The sequence below is a fragment of the Calliphora vicina genome, chromosome 1 (genome assembly GCF_958450345.1).
Source record: "Calliphora vicina chromosome 1, idCalVici1.1, whole genome shotgun sequence".
Lineage (NCBI taxonomy): Eukaryota > Metazoa > Arthropoda > Insecta > Diptera > Calliphoridae > Calliphora > Calliphora vicina.
Genome location: NC_088780.1, coordinates 160030703 through 160054400, shown reverse-complemented (window position 1 = coordinate 160054400; position 23698 = coordinate 160030703). Strand labels below are relative to the sequence as shown.

General features: G+C 27.4%; 1 protein-coding gene across 10 annotated transcripts in view; it reads right to left on the bottom strand.

The window, feature by feature from the left end:
• The window catches only part of heph (polypyrimidine tract-binding protein 1 heph), a 381579-nt gene that overhangs the window by 20939 nt on the left and 336942 nt on the right, over window positions 1-23698 (bottom strand). For all 10 annotated transcript variants that reach the window (XM_065516406.1, XM_065516408.1, XM_065516405.1 and 7 more), the window contains 2 exons: window positions 23216-23249; window positions 3482-3574 (listed from right to left, as the gene is read on the bottom strand). In XM_065516406.1, the coding sequence (XP_065372478.1) occupies window positions 3482-3574; window positions 23216-23249 (127 nt within the window). The remainder of the gene's footprint in view (window positions 1-3481; window positions 3575-23215; window positions 23250-23698) is intronic.

Here is a 23698-nt window from a genome sequence, read left to right as displayed (position 1 = left end):
TACATTATTTTCGCTTAAACAATTTAAAGCTTTATAAATAATATAGACAACAAAAAAAAAAACAATTGTTTTAATAAATTAATTTACACTCAGCAAAAGTGCAGTAGATTTAAGCAATTAACAGTGACTGGACCAAAGAGTATGATGTATAAGAGAGACTGAGTGAGTGTGTGTGTCCTGAAGTGAGTATTTAATAAATATTTAATATGCTTAAAATAATATTTAATGAAAAATGTACATCTGTCTTGTGTGCATACACAATCATACACATATTTGCTTAATTTTCATGATTTTCATTAATACATATTTACAAAAGCAATAACAGCAAAAAAAGACTATATTTAATTTATAACATGCAACCACATAAATCTGTTGTTTTTCATGCACTCCCATGAATATATTTTTTTAAACTTTTATTCCTTTTAACAACAACATAACTGTTAAATGTTTCCTTGAATACGTTTTGTGTTTTTAATTTTCTCGTTTTTTTTTTTTTTGCTGAAACCCGAGAGAGCGATAGTAGGGAATGGAAGTGGCTCAGCGTAGAGTACACCAGCATAATATTAATTGTATATTAATGCTGTTCACTTTTGCTTCTTAAATGCGGATACAAATATGAAAAATATCAACAATTTACTATGTGAATGTGTGTGAATGGATATAAATAAATTTCGCTGTGTATAGCAGTTTTAAGGAAAATATTTCTGATTTATTTATATATATTTTTTTTCATTCTTTCTTAAAAATAATAATAAATCTGTATATTAAACCTCAAAAACTCATCATCATCGTTACCGTCAGAGGTCTTATTGAAAATTTTGCTATTGAGAGCAAAAGGAATATTTGTTGATAAGAGAGATAGCTACCAAAGCAAACATCTGTTGTTGTATGACTGCATATCTGTATGCAGTTCAAAATACTCATACAACAAAATAAAGAAGGTTGGCTTAACAATTTTATGATCCTGACAATCTGTGTGTGGCATCCTTATACAAAAAAGATAACAACAGCACATATATATAAACTGAATGTGTGTACAAAACCGCATTTAAATACAATAAACAGCAGTACCAGCCAATAACTACTATGTACTTATGTGTACAACTGCCTGTCTATCTGTTCACTTCAGCTTAAACTTAAAAGTATAAAACTTGAAATAAAAAACCTTAAATATTTAAGTAAGAGCATATATAGTACATAATTTGTTGTCCTTGTATAATAAATAAAATTATATATGGAAACTCAGCTGGTTATCAAAAGCCTTATAAATTCCTTAGGTAGCCTCTGGCTGCATTTAAGATGATAATGATAATTATTATCATTTCCATCATGCTGTTGATGAACTCAAGATATTGCCAATAAATTTATTTATATTAAAATCAATTATTACCCATATTTTATAAATATATAAATAATAATAAGGCTTTTCCAGCAAACCATTAACAGTTGAAAACAAATTCTTTATAAGCAAGAACAATGACTATTTTAGAATACATCACAACAGCAGGAGATATTTTGCTAGCAGGAGGTCTGCTTTTAAGGTAATAGATATTAAATAATACTTGGAAAATATTTTACAGGAATCTTGTAAGGGGAATTCTCTAAAATGTCTATGCACAAAGTCATTAAGGTTTCTTTTTTGCCTCATTACTAACATTGCACAAATTTTCCAAATCATGTCGTTTTAAAAAATTTTAAAGACACAAAATTAAACTATAAATTCCTTCGTTCCACCTCGTGGGGGACTGTATGTGGAATATCAATGGTTAGAATTATGAAGATATTGTAATTATAACGAAAAATTAATTCAACTGAAAATGTAAAATGAATTAATTCATAAAAAAAACATTTCTTTCATACATCTTAATATTTTTGAAACAAAAGGACTTTCTTTGCAGCATAAAATAAACAACAATCGTAGTTTCATGATTTATTGGATGACACGCCCATAAGTATTTCTATTTCGAGATATAGAAAACCTAAAAAAGGATATTTGTATCTTATATAAGAAAGAGATAGAAATAAAATGAGCGATGGAACTAAGTGACGAATGCGGGGGACATGACGTGATTGGAATGTTTGTATAAAATACGGGTTACAAAGTAACATCGGTACAATTGTTTTTAAAGGTTGCCAGTTCCTTTTTTGGTTTTTACATAATTGAAGAGAAAATAATTAGACTCTACATGTTAGAAATGTTGTAAACAAACCAGAAGAACCTACAGCTAGCTTAGTGAGAAAACGTGCTAAGTCCACTTTTTATGAAATCTTTACAAAAATTAAAATACATTCCTTGCTTGCTTTCAATGCTTAACATTCAAAAAAAATTAAAATACATTCCATGCTTTCAATGCTTAACATTCAGCCCTATTGCGAATCAATATTTCACATGAAATATGTTCCCTTTTCCCATTTTTCGTTCATCAACTTTTGTGAAATTTTTAAATGGAATTTTGTAAACAATAAACAGCTGTTACGAACAAAATCAACTATTGAAAAGTTAGTTCATGGGAAGTCGCAAAAAACTTCGAAATAAATTTTTTAAGTTGCCTAAAAGTATGCTTTAGTTTATAATAATTTAATAGTTTATGGCCCAAAACACTTAATTCCTTTAGTTTTTTCTTACTAACTTATATTGACCTACCTAAACGGCATTAAGAATCATTCCTAGGAAGTTCATATATTCTAGAAAGTTGTTTATTGAGATCTTAGGTACATTTTTGTAGTTGATTGTTTCCTTGAATTTTGAACGATTTGCTACCTATGGACCTGAACAGGGGAAAAAAGGTAAAAAAGTCAAATTTTTAATTTTATATGTTCACAATTTTTGTTCTTTATGATATGGGCTACAACTTTTCCTCAGAGAGTAAATCAAAATTCCGAACTGTTTGCAAGAGCCTGAGAAAATTATCACTTTTTTGCAAAAAGGACACCGAGGCCCCAAACATTTGGGGGCCCATAAAAAGAATTCCTTGACTTTGGGCAAAACATGTAGTAGTGTCCGTATATGGTTGTCGTGTTGCACAGCGTTATTTTCCATTTAGCCGATTGAAAAGATTTAAGAATTCATAAACATTCTGAGTAATATTCATTAGTCTCAGCTTCGTATATTGGACGATAGCGGGGGGTTTTCCACACACAGACTGACTGAATTTTATAATATAGAATTTAATGCATTGAATCTTTGTTTATAGATTTCTATGTTGTCTTCTATTTTGTTTCATTACTTTTGATCTACTGAATCTATTTTCAAAACTCACATTACGTAGGATATTGACAAACAATCTCAATTATCTCAGTTTTATATGTTTGGCATTTTAGTTCAGACGATCCTAGACATTTGATCTTTCATCCCAATTTAAAGCTTTCATTTAAATTACAAGTTCAAGACATATGTTTATGACAAACATTTTTAGAATTTGTTTACTGACTTTTTCTTTAACTTACTAAATTAATTAATAAATATGTGTAAAAGACTTACCCAAATAAGCTTGCTGTGGTTCGGCCATTTGTATAAGAGCTGAATCCTTTTTATTGTATAAAATCTTTACACGTTGCACATCGCCATAAACACCTGTTTCAAAGGAAATGGAAAAAATGAAATTAATTAAGTATTAATAAAAAATAATCAACATACTTAAATTAAAATAATAAAAATTACAAATATAAATAAAATTATTCGAATTTATATATATAAAAAAAAAATCATGCACAAACATGTTTCCCTAGCAGAGCAGAATATTTATTTTTGTAAGAAAATAAAGAAAATACAAAATAATTTAAATTAAGACACCAACAATTAAGGGATATCATTATAAATGTTATACTGAAAAACACTTTACACGGGAATTGAACCTGCAGCCCATACACAGATATGACTAATTTACTGTTTGAATAAGTGCCAATGTTTTGTACTCAATATTTTTTGTAATTTTTGTGTTGTTAAGCCTTAAATCCTGCTTTAAAATATTAATTTTCTAGACGTCTTAAATTTTTTAGTAGTTACAAGTCAATAAATAAAACTAAGTACAACTATAGACAAGTAACCACACGCAAAACGGAACTAAAATCTTAATACTTATGTATGTGGCAAAACCGCGACAAAAGTTTTTAGTACAAAAAAAAAAGGAAAAGCACCTACAAATTGTACAACATGAACAAAAAATACGAGCAAAGTTTGGCTACAAATGATGACTACCTTCATGATGATGACAAAGTATGAATATAACGCGTGTTTGTAGAAAAACTTTGTTAAAATCTTTACGTCTACTAACAAACTACCAGTTCCGAAGCAGCAGCAAAAAAAAAAAAAACAAAAAAAAAAACTTTAAATAAAGATTATTAACAGACCTTCAGTCATAATACCAGCCACCACAGCAGCCCTATTGTAGTTAGGGAGTAAAGTTTTGTACATAACTGTCGGGAAATTTTTTTTCTTTATGTTTTATTTGGAAAATTTATGATGCTTATTGAGTTGGCCAAAACTTTTGTTTATAGACTCTGCTGCTACGTAGAGCAAACTTAACCGTGATCGTATATATATATTCGTCGTCATGCCAGGTATTTATTGTATCATATTTTAGTACAAGGGTTTATTAAAGCTAATAATTTGTGGTAGAGGTGAGGGTGTTGGCTTGGCCTAGTTGCTAGCGGTTTGTACATTAAAATGTATACAGAAACTGTATTTTATTGCTTTACTTTACTAACAACAACAACAACAGTAAGAAGAAACTTGTAGAAAATGTTTGCAACATTAACACCCGCTCTTACGAAGCGTGCAACCAAACAAACAAACAATACTGCCTGCCGGTGTAACATTGAAAGCTGGGCCGGATGTTTCATTATCATGAAATCCATGAAACAAGAATTTAAAGTCCGTTTTACCTGGGTTTTTCCTTTTACATCTATATCCTTTTTCTTATACATTTACTGTTGTTATGTGTGTGTGTCTGTGCGTTTATGTAAGTTTGGTTGTATATTTTTGTATTGTTGCATTATTGATTTTGTATTAAAACAAAAGTTTTTATTTGTATTTTACAGATTGCAAAACGAGGGTCGCAATGAGTAAAATACCAAATTATTTTATTAATGTAATATTAACTGTTCACTTAAGCAATCAGCTTAAGTGACGGCCGGAACTATAACATTAGCTGATTTAAGAAATAATCAGCAGTTAGCAGTGCATTCCAAAGAAGATATTTTGTCACAATTACAATTAATATTTCAGTTTCAAAGTTAATTTTATAAAACTTCATTTAAAAATATTAAAACTATGTTTCGGAAAGAAAATGTTTTTAAAATATCAGAAATATTGAGTTTATTTTTTTTAAATTATTTTTTGTGAATATCACCCTCGCATAAAATAAATCATAACTGTGGCTAACGAAATGTATTAACAGAATGAGTTTATAAATTGAAAGGATTGTAGTGGTAAAGGCAATTTGTTCATAAAAAAACTACAACTAGTAATTTAAGGATATTCACTTCATAGTAATAAAGTTTCAAATCGGATATATGATACTAATATGAAGGATAATAAAAGAATTTCTTGGAATATGATGGGAAACGAAAAATTTCTATTAAAAAAATGAACCTTCACTCCGCTGAATCTTCCATTGTCCTACAGAGTTCTCCAGAATTTCGAAATTAGCTTTCCTTTGGTATTTATATGGGTTCAATGTTCATATTATGTAATAGTTGTTACCTAAATTAAAAGTAAAAGGCTTAGGAATAGATTTGAAAGATTTTACTAGAAATCCATTAATTATGAAAACGGGATAAAGTTTAGAAAATCGTCCTTAAACAAAGGATATCCCAAAAAGTTATCTACCATTTTCCAAAGATTTTCCTTAAACATAAGCCATTAAAAACCTAAATAAAATTAAGAATGGAACCATGGCGGGTTATCGGAATAATTAATAATCTATATATATAAAAATTAAATGGTCCATATATGTAATGGCATCACGTGAGAACGGCTGGAGAGATTTGGCTGATTTTTATTCGATTCGAAATTTTCAGGAGATGGTTTGTAAAGAAAAGAAATTTAAAAATTCCGGACAAAACTCTGAATTTTTTTTTTGAGTCCAGTCAACTGTAGTAAAAAAGTTCCCTAAAGTATGCAGTACAAATTAAGAAATTTTATTTGCAAATAAATAAGAACAGACAGGAGTATGTGGGTTGGAGAAACTTGAAGAACTAACATTAGTGTAACTCTATCAACATTTTTACATTATTTTTAACAATATTATAGTCACAGTAATTATTTATATGATTGTGTTAACCATAATATGGTAAATCCTATCATAAGTATTTCATTAAGACAAACAAACTTCAAAAACAATAACAAGAAAAGCTGTTTAAAAAATGCTGCATTTCTAACCTTTGATAAAATTGAGGATGAAATATGTAGCATACCTTTGGGGTTTTAGGACAACATTATTTGAAAAGAACACGTTATACACTTGCCAAACTACATTTTTTTTGCAGAATAAAGGCATTCTGTATATTTTGCATTTAAGAGACTTGCAGAATTGAAACTTTTTTAAATAAAAAGATGTGTGTTTTCAGAAAAAATTCAATACTTTTAGGGCATAAAAGCTAATTTTTTGGTCAGAAAAGCTAAAAGTTAATTTGGTTTTAAGCTAAGAAATGTTAAATATTCTATTTGCTTTGCGTAATTTCATTCAAATTTAATTTCCGATTAATTATTGAATTATTTTGTAAAACTATTTCAATTTTTTTTTTGATTTCTTTTCTTAATTTCAACCTTCAAACTCACCATGATGTTAAAATTTCGAAAGCACATGTGAGCTATCTTTAAATTTTTACACAAATTGGTTCCCCAGAGGAAAAAGGTTATGCAAAAAAAAAAAAAAAAAAACCTTAAGATATACTGGTATAAAGTGCAAATTGTTGGCCTTCATATGCAACTGGGGAGTTTTTGTAAAAGAACGCAAAAGGAAAGAAACAAAAACAGACAAACACACGCACACACATCTTGAAAATGGTTTGGAAAATTTGAACATTACAATTGAATAAACCTACAAACAGAAGATGCAGCATCACAAGCAACAGAAAATAGTAAAACAAACAAACAAATTTGCCAATAAGTAAATTGGAATGGCCCTGGCTGAGATAGCAGCAATCCATTACATTTGCAACATGAAGACAGACAGACGTAACAGGAAATAGAGTAGAAGGTTCAAAATAGTAAATGCAAGTATTGATGTTAAATTAAAGGTGGTAGTGGAAGAAGTGCTACCTGACATCACAGAAAATCTAATACATATTTGCGAATAACTAGAATTTGAGAAACATGAGATGAAACTAGCAACTCTGAAATCAAGCAATGTTTAAAAACTAACAAGGTATAGTAAAAACTTCAATATGTTAGTAAATAGTATTAAGGCTCAGCAAGGAGTTGCTGGAAACAGACATTACTCAGCTGCTATCTAAACTATTATTTGTATGTTGTGTCTTAGGAAAAAAAAACACACACACAAATTTATGTTCAATGAAGCAGTTTCTAAAATGGAAATGCAATGAGAATTTCAAATTCTAGTTTTTTTGTTCTTCTAGTTTTCTGTAACAACTTGACTTATGTTGGTTGTATGTTAATCATGTTAAGCTTTAAAACAAAACGAAAACAAAGAAATTGAAATTTAAAAATTTCTACAATAAAAAAACAAAATAAACTATTCATGATGTTTTATATACTAAAAGCAAGATACATACATACATACATATATACATGTCATTCATTCATTATTTTGCTTTTGCTAGTACAAACGAAAATATTTTCCACATTTGATAATAATTTATTATCATTTAAAGCAACTACCAAAAAAACCAAATGCCCTTCAGCTTTTTCAAAGAACCAAAAACACAAAAAAAGCAGCGACTTTATTCTCCAGGGCAACATTAGCTGAATGCTGCTGTTTATTTTTTACAATATTTTCAAACATTTTCGTACATATTTGATGAAGAAATATGTGACTGCTGACTGTTTTAACCATGTCTAACATGGTATTTTATGTTTATTCCTTTTATTTTATAGATTTTTACTTCTTTTTCTTCGCTACAAGGAGGAATATTTTTTTAAAAAAAAAATATCTAAATTGAGTGCAAATTTTCTGTTATTTCCGTTCTATTACTATTTATATATGTAAGATTTTTACATATTTCGGTGCTTGTGCTTTATTTTTTTGTACTATTTATTTGAATTCCATTTGAAAATTTCAATAAGTATTACAAAATCTATGTATGTATATAAATTGTATATATTTTCGCATATAAATAAGAATTGATGTATCTATTACATTGCCTAAGGCTTAAATACTATGGCAATTGAAGTGTAACTAATATGTGTACAGCAGAGCTTAGCTAACAAGCACTACTTTCAAATTATACATTAAAACAATGAACAAAATATTTTCTCTATCCTGTTCAGACTCATATTTGAGCATAGATAAATCAATATTTAACAAATAAGAATGGGTGTTGCGAATTTGAATAAGAACTACACAAATTATTATCGTTCCAACATTGATGCTCATTTACTCATATATCGCAACGGGGGTTTTGCAGGCCGAAACCGAGCCGAACATAATTTGCCGAAACAAACCGCAACGAAATAGTTTAATTATCTTAATTTAAGAGTATCAAATGCCCAACTTTTGGAGAAAATTTTCCGGAATACCAAATCTTGATTATAAACCGATTTTTGGCCTAATCTGAAACTGAATCCGAATATTCGATTGCTCTCCATAAACCGTGCAAAATATACAAAAGACAGGCTTTACGAAGTTCATAAAAAATCATTACAATATCAAGACTTATTAATGTTGCAAAACGTTTTCATAAAAAATTTAATTTATTTAAGGTTGTCTCATATTTTAGTTCATAACTTTCTTTATACTTAACCAATCTTGTTGATTTTTACTAACAACTTGCTTAGGTTAATAATAAACATTCCAAGTGAATCACAGTGCTTTTCCTTATGTATTTTAGACGTAAGAATGTTTTACACACACAAAAAAAGAGCTAAATGTTCTTAGAATTTTATGAAGATCAGGAAGTGCTAGACATCGAAGGACAAAATTATGTTTATACCCTCATCTATCACGGGTGCTGGTGTAGCGTAAAAAATAGATAAATATATAGTGTAAACGTATTGATTGGAAATGCTGTCACCATATAAACACCTTCTTTGATTAAATGTATCCTTAATGTGCGTTTGGAAATCTATTCGCTTAATACTATCTTAATAGTGCCATAAATTATCATATTTTTCTACACAAACTTTACCCATACAATAATCGATATTTATGTATGTTTGACACGCTTTTATTAAATAAAAGAGGTCGTTTCACATATCAACAACTTGCAAAACCTGATGGAAAAATAATAATATACAAAAGATATGAACACTTCCCCCCCTCTCCACAGTATTAAACACATTATATTTTCCCAACTTACAATATTATAAGACTTCAAACCCTCACCCTCCCCCATTGAATACAGGTAAAAGGGTTGGCAATATTAAGCCTTAGTTTTTTTTCCAAACTTATGAATAAATAAAATTCAATTTTCATGTTAAAGTGTTAATACGATGTCACAACTAATAAATATTCCTTTAAACGGTTTGTGTTATCTGTCTCAGGTATTTTTTTTCTAATAAAAATAAGTGTACAAGAGTAAAAACTACTAAACATTGATCGATTAGATGTTATTTAACTACTGCTTCAACAAAAAAGGGTAAAATAATTTAGTTTTTTTTTTGTTATGGTAGTCATAAAAAACTGCAAAAATTTATATATTCCAGTGAAAAGATTTTCATGGTAAATAATAATTTGCATAAAAGAATAGGTACGGTTGTATACATAAATTTTGCTATGCATATTTTGATACGTTATTTTTTAGTCTGCATAATAGTCTAACATAAATAGATACAATATCAACAAATCATTTACTTATTGTTTGACTAACTCACTCTAAACACTTTAAGAGCTTTAGAGATGATAATATGAAATCTCCATGACAGCTAAAGAAGAATAACATAAAAACATGATGGAATGGTAATGTAAAAAACAGGGGAGAACATTAGGGAAAAATTAAATTTAAAGCGTTTAAAAAATTTAAATGTAGCTAAAAAAGATTTGGCCACATAACCGAAAGAGTTCTTAAAATTTAACCCCATACTAATATCTAAATTCTATAGAATTTTTTTGTTCTTAATTTTCTCACATATAATAACTATTATTTCATCACATTTACTATGTAGAATTTTTATTTAATATTAATCATCTTACAGCAAAGCTTTATTTCACTAACTTAATTTCACTTACAATTTAAACAAATTCTCCATAAATTTAAATTCTTGTAAAATATGCATAGTTTACAAGTAATTAAATGTAATGAAACGTATGATTAATATTAATTCAATTAATAACAATCATACGTTCAGCAGCACATTAATAATTTCAGGTAACTATGTATGTACTTTAATTTTAAAACAATAATTGAATTTTATGTTAATTTAGTAACATTTTAAGAGATTATACATTATAATAAATTGTAATTGAGATGTTTCTATTGCCAAGCAGCAATTATGATTTATTGCATTTATATTATTGTTTTAAGAGAGAAGAAATAAATAATTGTAATGAAATCAAGAAATTGCATTTTATGTAAATGAAATAAAGTTGTAAAAACGTTGTCTTCTTTCTATTATTGTTAGCTAAGTTGGCAAGTCAGTCATTCATATGTCGCAGCTGTTGTTAAATAACAATTTCATGCGGATAAATGAAGGTACTTGTGAATTTAGCTGCATTGTAGATAAAAAATACACAAACAACAACCAGCCAAGCACTAATAGAAGAATAACAAAAAAAAAATAGAATTACTACGGTGACGACCTACTCTGTTGAATGATAGTCTTTAAAAGATTGTGACATCATTACTATACGCATGACATGGCATGATTGCATATGCAAAACTTACTCTGACAAAAAAAGAAAGAAAGAAGTGATATATTTTTACATATATATTAGGGAGAAGATAAAGGACTAAGATAAAAAAACAGGTACCTTGTACTAGTTAAATACTATTTACAGCTACAAAAGTGTAGACTATACAAAAAGTAAACGGGCATTTTTCTGTTTCTGCTACCAGAATTATACACATTTCAACTCACAATCGGTCTTGGCATTTTAAATAAAACGCTGTCTAAATAGGAGCAATTGTAGCAACATTTTTGTTATTATGTTGCGGCAACATAATCGATAATAATGAAATGAAAAATGTTGATTGCTTTTAAATTAAATCTGTATATATTTTGTAGATTTTAAACATGGAAGGCATCAACATTTGTCATTTGCTAACTATTACAAAAATGTAGCTGCAACATGTTGATAAGATTTCTTTTATAAAAAATATGTTTTCAGCAACATGTTTAAGTTAAAAATGTTGAAGCAATAGAAAAATTGTAGCAGCATAATGCTGCAACATGTTTACATTTTAAATGTTGCTGCGAAATGTTTAAAGAAAAAATGCTGATGAGATTTCTTTTATAAAAAATATGTTTTCAGCAACATGTTTGTGTTAAAAATGTTGAAGCAATAAAAAAATCGTAGCAGCATAATGCTGCAACATGTTTACATTTTAAATGTTGCTGCGAAATGTTTAAAGAACAAATGGTACTGCTTGATATATAAAAATTGTTGATGAACTCATAAATAGGAAAAATGTAACTGCAACATTTAAAATGTTAACATGTTGCTGCATTATGCTGCTACGATTTTTCACATTACCTAAACATCATGCTGCAACGATTTTTCTATTGATTCAACATTTTAACCTAAACATACTTTTATATAATATAAACATATTTTTTATATATTAAATCTTATCAACATGTTGCTGAAACTGTTTATTGGAATATTTTAGTGCAACATATTTATAAGAAGAATTTTGCGGCAAAAAAAAATAACATTTTAATTAAAAAAAATTCTTCTGAATTCTGTCTCATCTTAAAATTAGCAACGAAGTTTTATGTGTTGCAGAAAAATGTTTCCCGAACGAGCATCGGCAACATGTTGCAATTAAAGCTTGTTAGCTTGTTAGCTTTAAGCTTTAATTTCCTGTTTAAGAAATGTGCTTAAAATATATTGCCTATTTCTAGGAGATCAGATATATACCAAGCTAATAAAACTATTTAAATTTAAAAATTTGGTAGCAACATAAGCAAAAGAATTAAGCATAAGTTTTCTCATGACTGCTTGACGTACTGGTCATTGTCATTAGCACCAACATAATCTTCGACCATTTACTAAAAGTTAAATTTAGCTTCATTTAGTAGTTTTTTTTGTCTGTTCAAGTGATCTCTCAATTTAACATTAAAACTGTCATCACACAGTTTATTTAATGTCTGTTTAAAAATAAACAAGAAATAGCAACAACCAAACAACACGTATTGCTCAGTAATATAAATAGTAGAGAAAGAAAATAATAAAAATAAAAAAATACAACAAGAACAACTATAATAATACTAACAACAACAGTATAAAGTCATGTTTAAATACACTATAAAAAAAAGGAAGAAATAATATGATGGAAGGATAAACGACCTAGATATGTATATGTATGTGTGTTTAAACATGTATACGAAAACAGGAGACAAACTTGCTGCAAACACATGTACAACACACACTCATTTTATAAAAAAGAGTGTAAAACTGTCGGTTTATGTTGTTGTATGAATTTAGTGCATTTCACACGAGCGTTACAAAACTTACTTAGATGAGTTGAAATATTATTTAGATTTTTTCAATGGTTTAGCTTTTTTTTATTTTTACAAAAGAGAGAGAGAGTGTTAGAAATGAGGATCAGGCTCGATTCCAGTGTCAACTTTTTCACTATATTAAAGTTTTGCTGTGCGTTTTGTGTACCCCATTGTGGCTACAACCCTGTAAAGGAGTCAGTTGTATAAATGACAAAAAAAAAAACTTTTGTTTATTGTTTCCCTTAGTCCTGAGGATAGACCTGAGTATGAATGGGCAAATTATATTGTATTTTTTATATTTAAACAAATAAAACAGCTTCATAAGTAATTTAAATTCAAATTAAATTCAATTTTATAAATCATTACACACTCATGGACATAAGCTTAACAAATTGTTCAGAAATTCTAGTGGCAATGGTACAACAAGCTATAAAAAATATGTCATAAATTACAAAGTTTATAAGAATGTTTAAAATGTTATGATTGTGCTCATATGGCGGGAAACTATGTTATAAACATAATGTCAATTTTTACAAAGTTGTGAAAAATACATTTAGCTAAAGTTGAGTTTGTTTCAAAACTAGAAGTAGTAATGTTCAAATATTGACTAATATATAATTTAACACCAAGAAAAGATGTTAAGCAAAATAAGCTGAGAAAAATGTTGACATGCTGACATTAGAGATCATAAAATACTGTTATACTGATGATATCCTTTATAAAATACTGTTAAACACAAGTTATTTTTATAGAACATTCTGTTATACACATGATTTTCTACAGGAAATAGCTATATCAGAAAATCCTTTTGATCATATAGCTAAGAGTCCGCCAAATAAATTTTGTTAAATTTTTTCTCAAAATAATAGGTTTTTCGTGTATTTTTTTTGAAAAAATATACAATGAAAACATTTTTTAATAACAGGACAAGAAAAAGCTAATGTTTTGACAAAAAATTTAACAAAACTAGTTTGGTAGACTCTTAGTTATTGCAATATGGGAGCAAAAGGGTCATATCTATTATAAGCTGCTGAAATCTGGTCAGACCATCACAGGAAACCTGAACGGAACACAACTGATTCTTTGAAAAACTCCCAGAATATGCTGCCAGACATGAAACTGTAATATTCCATCATAACAACACTCGTCCACATGTTAACTGCAATTCCTGTTTAGTGGTCACTTTTCTAACCACCTTTTCTAGAGCCTTATACAAGTTTTCGTGACATCATTGGCATTTTGCTAAACAATTAAATTTTTTGAAGTCATCGTTTAAATTAGTTTGTAAATCTTTGCCGTCAGTTTACTCTAGTTAGATTAATATATAGCAATTTGAAAATATTGTAACCAATAAAAAAGTCAGATTGTTTCTTGTTCATCAAATTCAGTGTTACTTTGTTATTTGGTGTTCGTTCGGTTGGCTTGTGCTAACATAGTAATATTTTATACTATATTCTTTGATAAATAACATAAGTGGTTAGTTTACTAACCACTGTGACTGAAATAGGTTTTATATAAAGAGTTTCTCTACAGAATATTATGTTATTTTGTAAGGATGCAGCGCGTACTCAATGAACATTAAAATGGAACCAAAATGGTGAAACATTTTCGATTGGAAGAACCGGTTGATTACCCAGAAGGTGGGAGTATACCAAATGATATAAAATAATTTTAGAAAATCTCACATAAACAGCTATTTCGTTTGTTTTGTTTAGAAAATTTTGTCAAAATGATAAGTTTTTAAACAAATTTAAAAGCTACGAAATAGTGGTTAATAAACTAACCACCTTATTTCATAAAAACCTTTAGCTGTATTTTTGTTTTTTCTTATTTTTCATAATATATGAACCCTAATTAAAGTAAAAATGCAATTGTTTTGATTATAAACTCATACACATAAAACTGTGGCTGAAAGAGTTAAACGGTATCACCAAGTCTGAATTAGCTGTTGGCAAAAAACTAATGACACTTTTTATTGAGGGCCCACTGATTTTCAGAATCGCCAAACTGAGTATAGGGTTTCACTACCCTTTGTTAGTACAATCGAACTTATACTGTCATGACCGTGTGTTTTTTGTACTGTTGCACAGTGTTATGAAATATTATTAAAATAGTACGATCATAACAACTTTTCCATGCCTGCTTAATTTTATAACTTTAGTTAAATAATCTAGTTAAATCAAGCTTGAACATTTAAATTTATTAAATTTAGTTTGATGCTTGTTTGAAGCCAATGTTTGTTTGTTGAACTTCAAAACATCATTTGAATTAAAAGTTTAACTACAATAATGAAGCATAACTTTAGGGGCTAACATGGAAAAAATAAAAAGTTGCATAAAAAAACAATGCAAATAAAGCAATATTATGAAATACTTTAACTAATATATACAAATTTAAAATATACAATTGTGAAAGTCCAGTTATATATAGTTGTGTGTTAGGAATGTTTGTAACTGCATATCCTTACATCTAGTATATGTATAAATGTCTGTCTGTCCTGTTGTCTGTCTATCTCTTTGTGTATATGTATGTTTTGTATTTACATTTTTGTTGTAACACAAGTACTTGATGCTTACAAGTCATTTTTATAGTAATATAAAAAAAGTACTCAACACAGTACTTGACATACAACTACATTCACAATTACATATACTAAACTAGTACTAATGCATACTAATACCAATGTATTTACACATATACACAGATACATGCATTTGATATTGAGTTGTTCTTACAAGTACATGTGTGCAATCAGTTGTTGTAGCTGGAGATTTTTTTTTCTTTTTTTGCACAAACATACTTTTTTTGTCGAGAAAATAACAATCGCAAATTGTAAACTAACTAATGCAATAAAAGTATGTGGGAGTTGCAGGAAAAAAAAACAAAAAAGCTAAAGCATCTGATAAAAAGTAGTTGGTACCATACAAATTTAAAACATACACTTCACACGTGTACAGTGGTGTTTAGAATTATACAATGTTAACAATTTATACCAGGAGCTATTTTCTTAGAGCTTCTTTAGTAGCTACAACTTAAGAGTTAAAACCGGCTATAGGCGTCTTTAAGATTTGACCATTATACCAAAGCAGTTTATAAGCCATAAACTTAATAAATGTGTTTACAATTTATATTGAACAAATTTATGAAAAAATCATTAAAATAAAATTTTTCATTTAAATTGTATTTATTTTGAATAAATTGTTCAGCATATATTGCCCTAATTATTTGTTTAATTTAATTTTACAATAAAAATCCCTAAAATAAGAATCTAAAATTTAAATTATAGTAGACGTATGATTGATATTAATTCAGATGTAACATTACAAAAATGTCTAAAACTTTTAAACTGCTAAACTGATTTTAAAACTACTAAAGTAAAACAAAAGCCGAGACTTTAGTCTATAAATGCAAATTCTGTAATGGATTAAAGATTGACTTAATATTATGTTTCTTTAGATTTTGAAAAGAAATTCATGAAAAAATTTATATTTTTTTTTTACAAATTATGTCTTTTTGATATTAAAATCAGAAATTTTTCTTGTTAAATTATATGTATTACAAATAAAAATATCTTCTTGAATTGCTACAATGAAAAATTCATTAAACAAATCCTATCTAAACGTAAAAATTTGTATTAAAGTTTTTATTCAAACATACTGGAAACTGATGAATTAATTTAGTGTAAGTCTGATGATTTGCACTTTACGATTCCAAAAGTTACTTGCCAAATTGGCATAACAAATCAATTTATTAGGCTTTGAGATTCATTCACAAATATTTGCACAAGTTGACGCAACAAACAAGTTCTCTAAAATTGAGCCAAATAAATCATCCAAAGAGTCTATAACTTTTTGAAGTCAAGTTTCTAAAAATTCTGCTATAACTTTACCCTTAACTATTTTTAAAACTACAACTCTAATACAAAAAAAAAAAAAAAAAATACAAAAAAGTGAAAAAAAATATTGTGAATTTATATGAGTCTGTAATGCAGTGCTTTATTGTGTGCATCAAATGAGAAAAGTCCTTTGTATATTTATTTTTTTTTGTTCATGTATATAATTTTTTCAAACATCTCGTTAGGTTTTTTTTTTGCTCATGCTGTATTTGTTGTATTCTATTCTATAACCATTATTTTTCAACAGACAATACTTCCTTTACTTAACATGCTTGTTGTTGGTCCCTCTCTAGCAGTTTGCCGTTGTTGGCTTAATACCTGAATTACAATTACAATTAGAATTGAAATAAAATAAACTTTATATAAAAATCCACAATACTTTGCTGCTGCGTTTTTTCTCTCTACCTCTCGAATTTTTATCTTACTCTATTTTTTGCACATAGTTTGGACTTTGTTAGTTTTACTACTACTACTGCCACTACTATTACATTTTTTCATTTTGTTGTTGTTGTTTTTAACTAATGTTTTTTGTAAAAACATACTAAGTACTAAAGCATTGTTGTAATAGTAAATGTTGTATCTTTGTATTGTACCCTTTGAACAAATACTCGTTTTGTAGGAAGGTTTATACATAGTTAGTAGCAAAATAGTGACTGGAGTTTTGTAGTTAAGTTAGTTTTTTTTTTTAAATTTTTTTCTCATAAAACTGAAATTTTAATTTAAAATAAACTTTTGGTGACATTAATGGAGTTTTGTTAAAGATAACATTGAAGTTTGTGTTTTATTGGGAATGAAAACAAATTAAAAAAATTTCAATATTTAAAATCGGCTAAAGGTAAGTAGATTTTTACTTTAATGATAAAACAAAATATGATTATGATAACAAAATGGTTATTTTTAAGTTCTAGTTCTAGGCGTATGATTAATATTAATTCATACCTTTTTGAAAAGCAACTGTTATATATTTCAAATAGTTAAGGGAATGTTATAAAATGTGTAACTAAACTTTGGTCAACATGTCAGGCATATTACAAATTCAAGGATTTCATATGTGTCTAAAACATTTAATCTTTTTTTTATAAAATTTATCCAGAAATCTTTTTGAACTTTACAAATTCTATCACTTTATAAGAAACTAAAGGAGTAGTTTAAAGCTAAAATAAAATATATTCGTTTATTTGCTAAAACTTGTATACAATACAATATATAAAGCATTTATAAAAGTTTTAAGCATCAAATCAATTTAATTAAACCGTAATAATTCGTATTTAAAATTTTGTTTATACTAGACGTATGATTGATATTAATTCAGATCCTTCACTGGAAAAATTTTTACAACTTTTTGAATTATCAACAGATTTTAAAACTTAAACAGCTAATGAAAAGCTGAGAAATTAAATAAATCAAAAGTAAATTAGAATTATAAAAATTCAAAACAAACAAAAGGTTTTTAATAAGTTTTTTTCTTAAATTATTTTAATCGAATACCATATAAAACGCAAAAATACGAATTTCATATTTAGCTAATACCTGACGTATGACTGTTAATAATTTAGAGGATTCGTTAGAACGATGAATTTAACTTAAACTTAAATGAAATAAATCAGAAGTTAACGATTATGCCAAATTTCATAAAAAAATAATATTTAAAAGAGAAGCTATTGATTCCATACCTTTATCCAATACTTTTGAATTACAAAACTGATTTTGAAGCACAGACAATAAATTAAAAGCTGAGAATTTAGTCTATAAATGCAAATTATTTGTCTTTCATATAGTTGTATCAGTTTGAAAAAAACTCAATTATTTTTTGTATGAGAGTGTTTTTTCGTTGTAAACATCAAAATGAAAATTCATGTTTTCTCGTATATTTGACTAGTAAAAATTTGGGTTAACTGCAGATTAGAAAGATAGTAGATATTAATTACTAATTAAATCAGGTTTTATTTCTGAAATCGCATGATTTGTTGAAAATTTATTTAAGAAATAGTAACATATCATTACATATTCAAAGCCGTTTTTCTCAAAACGACTTTTTTTGAATTATGACGTTGTTGCAGCAAATGAGCGATATGACTTTTTTAAATAAAATTTATTAAATCAAAATTTTAAATTACATTTATTTCAAGAAAACGTTTCTATTTTAATAGCTGCAATTAAAATTTCATTTAAAAATACCCATTTTCACTGTAAAAATACGTATTTCCAGTTTTTGGTTATACTAGACATATGATTAATAATAATTAAGAGATTACTTTAAAAAAGTATTACTAACTTTTGAACTGGTAAATAGATTTTAAAAATTAATATATGAAATGAAAGCAGAGACTTTAAGCTACAACCTCCCTTATATACAAAACAAGAATTATATACCAAATATAATAATTTATTTAAAAATAAGTTAATTTGTTTAAAACATTATTTTTAACTAATATTATTAATGAATTTATTATTACGCCCATTAACTTCTGTTAAAAAGACCAGAAAACTTAACGATAAATTGCAAAAACTAACCCTAAAAAATATGATTAATTTTTCCATTTTGTTTCTTTTTTTTTTTGGTTGCTGCCACATACAATCAGATTTGTTTATGCTGCTGCTTCAATTTAAACGAGAGAAAAAAGGAATAGCAATATTTAGCGCACGCTGGTTTTGTGGTTACTATTGTTGTATATTGACTATTATCACACATGTGGTTAAACAAAACCAAAAAAAAAAAAACTTTTACCCAAAAGGAAGCTGTGCTTGGAAACTTTGTGCTTAACAGCAGCACACCACAGTATTGTTTTTTTCTGTAATTTATTTATTTAAAATGAATTATTTGTAGTTTTTTTTTCATTTTCCCATTTATGACCAGCATGAACTACTTTATATAGATTTCGTTTTTCTATTATAGTTTCAGTTCCTTTACGAACATTATTTCGAACTTTTGGTTTACATCATTTTAGCACACACGCAAAACTTGAAATGGAAAGCAACAGGAGTACTTCTTTAACTATAGATGTGTACAGGAGTATTGTTAAACTATTTAGTTTGTATATTTATTATTTTTTTAAACGAATAAAACTAGAAAATAAAACCATTTACTGATACAATAGAGCAAACAGTCAAAGTTAAAATTGATCAGACATTGGAGAGTAGCAAAAGAACAAATTGAAACTTATAATATAAAACAAATAACAAAAACAATGTTGTAAGAAAACAATTAATTTATAAAAATCATGAAAAAGTACAGTAATAGCCATCATATTATAAATGTATGGCTCTATATTTCTAAAACCGAACTTTTTCAAGCGAAAGTGAAAGAGAGAGAGGAGAGAACATTTAATTTTAATAACTATACCTGGTTCGAAGGACCAAATTTTACCATTTCTTTACTGTATATTTAATTTTGTGTTTCAGTGTAATTTGTTCTCTAAACTCTAACAAAAAGTAATGTAGATTAAACAATTTCATGTGTATATTAAGAGGAGACCCTCTAAGCCAAAGTGTTTAACACAAACATTATTTTAAATGGTTTTTAGCATAAAAATGTGGATTCGTTTTATTTTTCTATTTCGTTTTTGAGCTTTTAAAACGTGCAAATTGCTGTTTTATTTTACTGCATGTACAAAACAATTCTAAAGCAATTTTTTATGTTTTGTTTCGTAAATAATTTATTTAGTTGAAATTGATTTCGATAGAGTAAGTATTTTTTTTGTGTGCTTTGTTGTTTCTTCATGGGTGAATATAAATAAGCACAGTGGTTGAAAGTAGATACAACAAATATTAACAAATTTTGGGAAAAATAATTACGACAAAATTTAGGAAAATCTATATATATAAAAATGAAATGGTCCATGTATGTAATGTCATCACGTGAGAACGGCTGGAGCGATTTGGCTGATTTTTTTTATTCGATTCGAAATTTTCAAATGATTTCGAAATGACGGTTAAAAGCGGCTTTTTTGAGTCCAGTCAACTGTAATAAAAAAGCCCCTAAAGTATGCAGTGCAAATTTAGATATTTTATTTGCAAATAAATAAGAACAGGCAGAGTTGGAGAAACTTGACGAACTAACATTAGTAAATGCTACCGGGCGAAGCCGGGGCGGTCAACTAGTTTTAAATAGAATCAATGCTTTGTTTCTAATAAAGAATTTTATAATATTTTTTATTCAAGTTTTATTTATTTTCTATCTAACCCACTGTTTCAGCTTATTCATATTCATTTGCTTTGTTTTCTTCTTGCACTCTACTAAAGCAATTTGTTTAGTTTTTTTTTTATTCATTTTCTTAAAAAAATGTTTTATATTTTTGCTCACTTTTCTTTCGACTCCTTTGTATTTGTTTACTTCATTTTGCTTGCACTTTTCCAAATGGAAATATTGCTAGAGTCATATACATATTTATTTAAATATTAATCACTTCTTAAGAAGATTTGTGCAAAACTAACATATTAAAATGTTGTATATTTTTCTCAAATTATTATTATTTTTTTTTTTTTAATTTAAGCAGCTTAAACTTAACAAAAATGTAAATTTGAAAAGTTTATGCAGTTTTTTTTTACTTTGTCCTTTATCTGCTCAAAAGGAAGAAGTTTATATGATTTAAATGATTAAAATGTCAATATCTATCTGTAAATATAAATTCGAATAATATAGAAAACAAAAAAAAATATTAAAAGTAATGGAAATACTTAAGCTACCATAAATATTCATGTTCATTAAAATAGTTATTAAAAAATAAATAAAGAAAATTGAAATCAATATTGATATGGTTTCACAATGTGGAAAAAGTATTGAAAAATAGTTTAACAGGCTTTCAACTAGCATTACAATTTTATATTGTTGATAATTCAAAATAAAGATATAACAGTTTTACTTGAAAAAAAAGATTGCTTCGAAGGACCATAATGCTAAAATTAATGTATCAACTTTTAATACAAGTTGCAGAACTTTTGAATATAATACTATAAAACCATAAATAACGTGCCACTGAACATAAGACCAACACAAATTATTGTGTTGGTAAATTTCAATATTTCATCACATTATTTTTTTAATAACACAGTACAACACATGATTTTGGGACTCAATTCTGACAATTGCACGTGAAAGTAGCCCCAAAAATAAGAACTTCTGCATCATTAGTTTTGTCAAGTTGGCTGCCGTAATAATTTAATGACCATACGAATTTTTTTTCCTCAATGTGGATTTTTATCACTTTTTCTATATATTAGCACGGTTATATCTCATATACCGTACGGAATATCTCTTTTGTGGCTGAAGCAAAGTTGTAGATATTGAATAGTAGAAAAAAAGTACGGAACATACCTACCCGAAAAAGGTGCACCCAGTGCCTTAAAAATCGCAAAAATGCCCTTTTTTAACCAATTTTTCACCTTTTTTGCTCAATAACTGGATTACAAATCCAATTATGGACCGATCACCATGAAATTAGGTCGTGTGATTTGTGTCTATGTGAAAGTTATTTATCATGAATTTTGTATGTATACCATCATTTTTATAAGATTTATTCACTTTAAAGTGATTTTCGGAAGCGGGTCTTATATGGGAGCTATGAATAATTATGGACCGATCATAATAAAATTTTTTGACATGAATTGTATATATATAAAACTTATTTTGAGCGAAATTAGTGTAGATACATATATAAATTAAACATTTATGACCGATAAAGTCCAATTTCGGGAGCGCATTTGTATGGGGGCAAGGTGAAATAATGAACCGATTTCAGCCAATTTCAACAGGCTTCGTCCTTGGTCCGAAAAAATTATATGTACCAAATTTTTTTATGATCGGTCCATAATTAGTCATAGCTCCCATATAAGACCCGCTTCCGAAAATCACTTTAAAGTGAATAAATCTGTTAAAAATGATGGTATACATACAAAAGTAATGATAAATAACTTTCATATAGACACAAATCACACGATCTAATTTCATGGTGATCGGTCCATAATTGGATTTGTAATCCAGTTATTGAGCAAAAAAGATGAAAAATTGGTTAAAAAAATTTAAAAAATGGGAATTTTTGCGATTTTTAAGGCACTGGGTGCACCTTTTTCGGGTAGGTATGTTCCGTAATTTTTTTCTACTATTCAATATCTACAACTTTGGTTCAGCCACAAAAGAGATATTCCGTACGGTATACGAGATATAACCGTGCTAAAATATAGAAAAAGTGATAAAAATCCACCTTGAGGAAAAAAAATTCGTATGGTCATTAAATTATTACGGCAGCCAACTTGACAAAGCTAATGATGCAGAAGTTCTTATTTTTGGGGCTACTTTCACGTGCAATTGTCAGAATTGAGTCCCAAAGCAATGAACTGAAAAATGTTGTACTGTGTAATATTTTATATTAAAGTGTGAGACATTGTGAAACCATTACCATTAATCTTTCTCTTTAATAACAAAATTCTATTATAAAGATCAATATCTGTATTGATGAACTTATTTTCTCAATAAAAAAAAATTAACTCAAAAAAAAAAATGATTTTTTAATTAAAAAAAATTGTTTGTGCAGACGTACCAAAGAGGGTAAATAGAGCATCAGGCGTGACCATCTACAGAAAAAAAGAGAGAAAAAAGAGAGATTTAGTTAGCAAGAGTTTGATGTAAAATAAATGAAATTAAATAAAATGATATTAAAATGAAAACAATAAATATTAAACACATAAAATAGGGAAAATTAAAAAAAATAAAATAGATTTTTATTTAAATTAAAGGATGTTACGTATTAATTAAATGATTTCTTTTAAATAGTTTTATATTATATAAAATTATTTTAATAACAAACTAATTTAAAATTTTGTTGATAAATTAGCAATTATCTAAACAAAATTTAATTAATGTTAAAATGTTGGCTTACACTTTATTTAAATTGACAAAACATTGCTAAAATAAAACAAAATTTAATAACAGCTGTTATAAGTTGTTTGTTACAACAAAATTCTTTATAAGATCTAAGAAAAAATTCCAAAATTGTTTAAAATTTGGGTAAATATAGGTTTGT